The sequence below is a fragment of the Periplaneta americana genome, chromosome 5, assembly GCF_040183065.1.
Source record: "Periplaneta americana isolate PAMFEO1 chromosome 5, P.americana_PAMFEO1_priV1, whole genome shotgun sequence".
In the NCBI taxonomy this organism is placed as follows: Eukaryota; Metazoa; Arthropoda; class Insecta; order Blattodea; family Blattidae; genus Periplaneta; species Periplaneta americana.
In genome coordinates this window covers 82,099,850-82,108,413 of record NC_091121.1, presented here as the reverse complement: position 1 = coordinate 82,108,413, position 8,564 = coordinate 82,099,850, and the positions used below count along the sequence as shown (strand labels likewise).

Below are 8,564 nucleotides of genomic sequence, written 5' to 3'. Positions count from 1 at the left end.
TAGGCGTAGGAAATAACCAGCGAGAGATAAGAAGACTAGTATAAATAGAGGGAGCCCATTTTACCAAACTACACTAGATCGACAATTCGTTCTTCCTTGAGAAAGCAAACAAAGAGTAAGATGGCCAAGCTTATGGTAAGTTATACTCAAAGTAACACGATGAACATATTTTACTTTCAAGCAAACTGCTATGTTCTGTGTAAATAAATTGGTTTAAGAATCTTCATGAAACAAAGTTATCACATTTCACTCCATTCCTGTTTTCTTTAGTGAGTAGCTATGCCCTAACGAGTAAACCTTATATTCAGGGGCTATACAAGAACACGTACATGTATTGTACAACATAATTTAAAAACAGTCTGAAAAACATACATGGCAAAAATTAAATAAACAAAATGAATAGGAACAGTAAAGTACTATGAGAGTTTTAGGGAGAAAGAAGTTTTAAACCATGAAATAAGTAAACCAACAGTGTATTCAAGTAAATTACTTAGCCAAAAACCTTATTTTATACATTTCTTAAACTACCGCAAATTTGGTAAAATATGTATTTAATGGCAATTGTTTGCAAATTTTTATCAAAAATGCTTCATTCCTTTCGTACCAGTATATTTATTAAACTGAAATGTAATACTGTTATGTATTAAATTATTAATAACTTTATATATGAAAATAACATTTAATTTGATAATTAATTCAACAAAAAAAACTAAAACTGATATACTTATTTAACCCGAGTCAAATAATTAAAATCTGATAATTTCTTAAGGCTCTATTTTCAAAAATATTTGTAAAGATCTCAAGTAACTTTCTTGTTATACTAACTTATGTCTTCTAGAGAACCAGCAGGTTTATTGCCGCCCTCACATAAGCCCGCCACTGATCCCTATCCTGAGCAAGATTAATCCATTCCATACCAACACATCCAAACAACCCAAAATCCATTTTCATATACGTCTCGGCCTCCCCAAAGGCATTTTTCCCTTCGGCCTCGCAACTAACACACTATATTCATTTCTGGATTCACCCATACGAGCTGCAAGCTCTGCCCCATCTCAAAGTCTGGATTTAATGTTCCTAATTATGTCAGGTGAAGAATACAATGCGTGCAGTGCTGCGTTGTGTAATGTTCTCCATTCTCTTGTAACTTCATCTCTCTTAGCCCCAAATATTTTCTAAGCACCTTATTCCCAAATACCCTTAACCTCTGTTGCTCTCTCAAAGTGAGAGTTCAAGTTTCACAACCATACAGATCAACCGGTAATATAACTGTTTTATAAATTCTAACTTACATCTTTTTTTAGATGAGACTGAATGACAAAAGCTTCTCAACCGAATAATAACAGGAATATTCCATATTTATACTGCGTTTAATTTCCTCCCGAGTGTCATTTATTTGTTAATTTTCTTGTTATACCTCCAAATAAATGAAATGTAGGCCTACATTAAATGAGAATAGATAAAAGCATACGACATATTCAGAAGACAACATATAGGCAAGAACGACTACGGCCATCTGCTGTTAACTAGTCTAACTACACATAAACATCGGAATATACATTTTTATTACAGTACGATTATTTAGTCCTGACAGTCGCAGGAGATGTGCGCCTGGGCCAGGCGAGTCCATTAAGGTAAGCCAAGGGGTGTTTGTATTAGTCACTCGCTTGCCTTCGGAGCGATCGGATGTCATGCGTGCGGTAGAGCAGTATGTTTTTAGTACAATTTAAACTGTACTGCATTCCTTTACCGACCGCCCTTATCTCTACTCCGAAACTCTCCCCACTACTCCTATTACTTCCCCTCTCTCGCGTCGCTGAGCTGTCAGGACTAAATAATCGGTCTGTACAAATGCAGCTGCGTTCAAATGAATGGAAATTTAATTTCTTGAAAGTGACTGCTCTAATTATACGGCCTTTTCAGCACCTTCACACTACATCTTCATCAGTTCTCAGGAGTCATTTAATCTTTTAGATATGTTCACAATTGGTTTAATTGTTGCTAAACTTATTGGCGCTCTGCATACAGTCAATTTGATAATTTCTAAAATAGCAGTAAAATATGCATTCATATTTTATAAAATTAGATTATGTGTAATAATAAACTCAAAACATGTATTATGAATGACTGTTTAAAAAGGCTGAAATATGCAAATACTGTAACTACCAAAAATTATACATATGTAGAATGTGGATGTCCTAAAAAATGTGGACACTAAGTTTCAGAGTTGAAGTATTTCTGTAATGTCTGTAATTTTATTGTAATAAAATAAGGTTTCTATTTTGGATATTAAAATAAAAAGTAGAACATATGATAACCGTAGTAAAGTTATAGAAATATGTTCAAAACTGGACCACTTCATGTAAGTGAATTTATTTTATACACTTTATATACCTAGCTAATTTTGTGAAGTGTTTAGAATATTTCAATTCAAAAGGAGAAACAAATCTTTTCAGACCGCGCTTCTGGGAGTGATGCTGGTGTGCGTATGGGTACAGACCGCAGAAGCTGATATTGCAGATATCATCAAGGAGGCGCTTGAGAAGATTAAAGCGCTCAAGGACAAAAAGGAAGACCTAAAGGACAAGAAAGAAGAACCTCCTAAGCCAGAAGAGCCTCCCAAGGAGGAACCTCCCAAGGAAGAGAAACCCAAAGACAAGTACTGTAGCAAAGATTACAAAGGATACGGTGGCTATCAATATCACGGATAAATAATGAACGGATGTCATATTCGACAAAACTGTAACCACTGAGAATAATAAAGACAATAAAGAGAAAAAATGTTTATTCTATTATATTTGTATATTTGAAAATTACCCATATGACAAGCAATATCCCATTAGCTCGAAGAAATAATTCCAATGTCTTATTTTTTCCGGGAGTTCATCAGTTGCGCGCAAGAGTAAATTTTACCTGAACTGAATGCATCAGTTGAGCGCGGCTGTCAGATTTGGGATGCATCAGTTGAGCGCGGTGGTCAGTTTTGGGATCCATCAGTTGAGCGCGGCGGTCAGCTTTGGGCTTCATCAGTTGAGTGCGGCGGTCAGTTTTGGGATTCATCAGTTGAGCGCGGCGGTCAGTTTTGGGGTTCACCAGTTGGTCGCGGCGGTCAGTTTTAGGATTCATCAGTTGAGCGCGGCGGTCAGTTTTGGGATTCATCAGTTGAGCGCGGCGGTCAGTTTTAGGATGCATCAGTCGAGCGCGGCGGTCAGTTTTGGGATGCATCAGTTGAGCGCGGCGGTCAGTTTTGGGATTCATCAGTTGAGCGCGGCGGTCAGTTTTGGGATTCATCAGTTGAGCGCGGCGGTATGTTTTGGGATTCATCAGTTGAGCGCGGCGGTCAGTTTTGGGATTCATCAGTTGAGCGCGGCGGTCAGTTTTGGGGTTCATCAGTTAAGCGCGGCGGTCAGTGTTGGGATTCATCAGTTGAGCGCGGCGGTCAGTTTTGGGGTTCATCAGTTGAGCGCGGCGGTCAGTTTTGGGGTTCATCAGTTGAGCGCGGCGGTCAGTTTTGGGTTGAATCAATTGAGCGCGGCGGTCAGTTTTGGGATGCATCAGTTGAGCGCGGTGGTCAGTTTTGGGGCTAATCAGTTGAGCGCGACGGTCAGTTTTGGGATTCATCAGTTGAGCGCGGCGGTCAGTTTTGGGATTCATCAGTTGAGCGCGGCGGTCAGTTTTGGGGTTCATCAGTTGAGCGCGGCGGTCAGTTTTGGGATGCATCAGTTGAGCGCGGCGGTCAGTTTTGGGATTCATCAGTTGAGCGCGGCTGTCAGTTTTGGGGTTAATCAGTTGAGCGCGACGGTCAGTTTTGGGATGCATCAGTTGAGCGCGGCGGTCAGTTTTGGGGTTCATCAGTTGAGCGCGGCGGTCAGTTTTGGGATGCATCAATTGAGCGCGGTGGTCAGTTTTGGGATCCATCAGTTGAGCGCGGCGGTCAGTTTTGGGATTAATCAGTTGAGCGCGACGCTCAGTTTTGGGATTCATCAGTTGAGCGCGGCGGTCAGTTTTGGGGTTAATCAGTTGAGCGCGGCGGTCAGTTTTGGGGTTCATCAGTTGAGCGCGGCGGTCAGTTTTGGGTTGAATCAATTGAGCGCGGCGGTCAGTTTTGGGATTAATCAGTTGAGCGCGGCGGTCAGTTTTGGGGTTCATCAGTTGAGCGTGGCGGTCAGTTTTGGGTTGAATCAATTGAGCGAGGCGGTCAGTTTTGGGATGCATCTGTTGAGCGCGGCTGTCAGTTTTGGGATGAATCAGTTGAGCGCGGCGGTCAGTTTTGGGCTGCTTCAGTTGAGCGCGGTGGTCAGTTTTGGGATGCATCAGTTGAGCGCGGCGGTCAGTTTCGGGATGAATCAGTTGAGCGCGGTGCGGCGACAGTTTTGCACGACCCGCAGCAATTTCCCTTCCAATTTTGTAGAGACTTAGGTAGGACTCTCTGTACATTGACAGATAAGTATGGTTAAAAATGCTGCTCTTGTAAAAATGCTCGTTCCGATAAATAGTTGAAAATATTTATTCCAGCAATTGATTGTTCAATATCTAGGTCACTTTCTTGGATAATAGTAGGCCACTCTCCATAGGAAACCAATTCTAGTAATATTTACGCGTTTCTATCTACAAAGTAATTCTTCTACATGTTTCCTCCTTTTATATGTAGGATTGGCTCTAACAATATTCCCGTTATCATTCATTTTAATATATGTGCTAGTTTCTGTCTCAATAATGACTTGAAGAAACAGATATATGAGGATGCAGTATTAAAAAATTCAGAGAAAACGCTTTGTAGAACGCCTCACATGCGTTATTAGTTTTGTCTGACGTAATAGTATCGGAAGCCTATATTTCAGGGAGGAATAGCGAATACGGTTCTATGAAATTTGATTCCAAATAATCAGCAAAGCTTGTGATACTTTCAATAACAAGTTGGTTGCTAACTAAATCTTCAACAAATGCATCTCCAACTTCATTTGGAGGAAGAAATTAAAGACTGAATACCTAGTGCAACCATTTACCGTTGTCAGTATTGTTATCTTTATACTCATTAGAAAGTCTCAAGGACTGAATCTCCACCAAGCCTGACTTACACTGCACACAAATTTTCTCACGCGTTACGTGTCATCTCTAAGCCTAGGGAAAACTGAACACTTCGCTCAACTGATGTATACCCAAAACTTATCTCGCGCCCAACTGATGCATTTTTAATCCTTTCGCGCTCAATTGATGTACACCTATTTTTTCCTCCGGGGGAGGGCTTCCAGTCAAGCAACGCAGCCTTAGGCTTATTGTACAATCTCCTTGCGTAGGAATGATTGTAGAAGTCCAGTCAGGATCGCTCCTCAAGCTCATGATTCACTTCATGATGCCATCGTATCCAATCAGCTACAGCATTCAGTTCTGACTGGAGAACGTTCCTTCGCCTGTCTGTGATGTTATTCTGCAGCCTCCTTAGATCGACGGCATCTATTTGAAATTCGTGTGCCTGAATCTGCTGTATTCTCAACCAGAAGGCCATGCCGCTGTCGATTCCACGACTCATCAAAGCGCCATCTATCCGAGGAAGCTACACTCCTCCGATCTAACAGCAGTGTACTTACTGAAGCCCCTGAGACTTCTCTGGATATGTGCAGCTCCCAGAGTCCGTGGATATCCAGAGTACCGCAATCCTGTGCGCCGGCAAATGCCGATAAATCGGTCATTGTTATTCCAGCGCGTGCTATGCAGTATTGTCGTATAGGGAACGAAGAGTTTAATAGTTTAAATTACATGTCTAAAAACAAAATGTATAGACAAGGTCAGTTAAATTACAAAGAAAGTTTACAATCAAAAAATTCGTCAAGATTATAAAACAGATTTAAAATTAGCCAACTAGAGGTGTAAAATTTGAGAGCAGCTCTGCTTAAATAAAAAATATTTTATGGAAATTTATTTGCAACCTTTAATGGCATTTGACAAAAGTTTCTTTGCGATTTAGCAAGCCTACATGTTATGATGTTAAAATCATTTCCTTATCTTTTGTCATAGGAATGAATATCATTTCTTAATATTAAAGTTGGAAGATTATCTTTAACATACAAAATTAACTCTAGAATATATAAATTAATTACAGTCATGATTTTGTTTTTCACAAATAATGGTTTACAATGTTTATTAAAAGCTGCACTGTTGCCCCATAGCAATATTCCATAGGTAAGAGTACTTTGAAAGTAAGCAAAATAAGCATCACGAATATAGTTTTCAGGTACAACAGTTTTTAATCTCTTAAGGAGAAAAGAAGTTCTTGAAAGTTTAATAGAAATATGATCAATATTACGTTTCCATGTCAACAATATTTCCTAACATATTAAACTGACTTTGTTATGATCGGTATTTTTAAGAATAAAAATCACACGTAATATAAATGCGAAAAAATGCCGTGCTGTTGTGTTTCAAACTGTTTAAAGGAAACTAAAAAAGGAGCACATTTGTTTTCTCTATCACAAAGTGAAAGAAATAAGGAAAAAGAAAAGAAGTGATGACAAATATGAAAAGTAACGATTCACTACCTAAGCAAACATACATTAATTGTGAGATTAATGAATTACTGTACCTTGGTATTATTTTTTTTTTTCAAATTTGAGTCCCAAAATATTTTTATAAAACTAATCTAGAATTTAAGTTGTTGCAGCAATGATATTTTTACATAAATCAAATGAAAGTTATGTAACAATTAAGGAAAAAGTCAAATTTCACCATATTCTCCCTTTAACACTAAACATTTCTGAATTCGATCCCAATTGCTATTTGCCAGAATTTCATAATATAGTTATCAAAGTTCTCAATTCATTCTTCAGAACAAGAGTGTATTGTTTGGCTCTATTGAAAAATACAAATAAAGGCCGTGGAAATTGTATTAAATGCGGAAGTCGAAGCGTTGACACGAGGAATGCAAATTGGAAATGTTTAGATTTATTATTTTTAATTTGAGACTTTGTTGCTTTCATTTCTTGTTTGTAATTTACGAAGTTCATGTTACTGTATTGTGATGTGTATGAAAGAATATATTGTACACTGAAATGTATATTTAAGCTGTAATAATTATTAGATGAAGCGTGCATTTCCAGAATGTTGTAAGTGCCAATTTGTGAAGTTTACAGTAGGAACAAAAATAGTTTTATACAGTACATACAACGTTGTGACTTGCACAACCTGAAATTGCACTTTGGAGCAGCACTTTCTTCATAACCTTTCCTAATATTGTCAAACAGGACACCTACAACTGATATATATGTGAAAAAATAAATTCTCCCGGTTTCGGCACTTACAATGTTATGGAAATGCACGCTTCAAATTAAGTTTTTGTACATTAGTATGTTGACCGACAATAACGTTCTAAAATGTAAGAAGATCCTTTTGAAGTTTTTGTCCTTGAAGTTAAAAATATCTGAGTTTTACTTTAAATATTTCGATCTCAAGCGTGTTGAAATGGAATAACAATGGCGGCCTACTTGGTGATTGTTCTAATCTACTACATCCACGGACACTTCCAACTCCAGCACGCAGATCTCATCTGTAGGCGGATCCTGGACCCATGTCCATCATGACCTCATGGTCAAACCATTCTGAGGCCACACGAGCGGATAAAAGACGGACGGAAGGATTTGAGGTGGACAGTCGTCATAGATGCTAATCACCGTGCAGTACTAGTGTACTTCGAAATACAATTATTGATAAGAAAAGTAAAGATGAAGACATTGAGTACATTCAATAGTGAATAGTCCTTTATTACAAGGAACTTTTCATGTGTTGTTTAACTAGTTGCGCAAGGAGGAATCAGTTTATTTTAATTAACTTCAAAATGACATTTCTCAGCTTCGATGAATTTTATTGTATCATACTCTGAAAAATGCCTTCAGAAAGAATATATTAACGTAAGACTGGCTATACCTCCAATAGAATACTTTCTATAACATTTATGGCAAATTAATGCAATTAGTTGTATGCATTTAATTGTTGAAATGAATAAGTAATAACTGTATTTAATTTCGTATTTACTTTGGAGAAAATATATTACTGTACATATATTACCGGTACTTTAGTAGAAGGGGATTAGAAGGAATTATCAATAATAATAATAATAATAATAATAATAATAATAATAATAATAATAAATGCCAGAGTAGGCAATAAAACTATATAACCTATAAAACATGTAATGGGTAAACACGGAGAAATAACGCAGAACAAAAATGGACTACTTCTAATAGATTTCTGTAATTTTAATAACTTGAGCATAACAAACACATTCTTTCCTCATCGAGACATACATAAATATACCTGGTGTGCAAGAGGTCAAAGAAGCATAATAGATTACACTATAGCTAACGAGAAGTGCTCTAATCTAATACTTGATACAAGGGTATATAGAGGCTGTGATATTGGTTCAGATCACTATCTTCTAATTACCAAGATAGCAATTCCAGCTAAATGGAAAAGAAATAAAAAAGAAAGGTGACAGGTATAACTAATATTGAAACCTTTAAGGTACACCTACTACAAGACGATTCTATTAGAGATCTATATCAGCAACGATT

At 37.6% G+C, this 8,564-nt stretch overlaps 1 protein-coding gene across 2 annotated transcripts; it reads left to right on the top strand.

The window, feature by feature from the left end:
- Positions 1–7,923, top strand: LOC138699894 (uncharacterized). 2 transcript variants are annotated; one of them, XM_069826094.1, is made up of 2 exons: positions 1–135; positions 2,457–7,923. In XM_069826094.1, the coding sequence occupies exon 2, from the start codon at positions 2,923–2,925 to the stop codon at positions 4,417–4,419; it is 1,497 nt and encodes a 498-aa protein (XP_069682195.1). In that variant the 5' UTR covers positions 1–135; positions 2,457–2,922; the 3' UTR covers positions 4,420–7,923. The 2 variants fall into 2 exon arrangements, with proteins under 2 accessions (XP_069682195.1, XP_069682197.1); XM_069826096.1 differs by having other exon boundaries at positions 2,457–2,792.
- The last annotated feature ends 641 nt before the right edge of the window (positions 7,924–8,564 follow it).

Bases quoted from the DNA above. Each gene is read 5' to 3' on its own strand.
- LOC138699894 (XM_069826094.1), top strand. From the start codon at position 2,923: ATGCATCAGTTGAGCGCGGCTGTCAGATTTGGGATGCATCAGTTGAGC.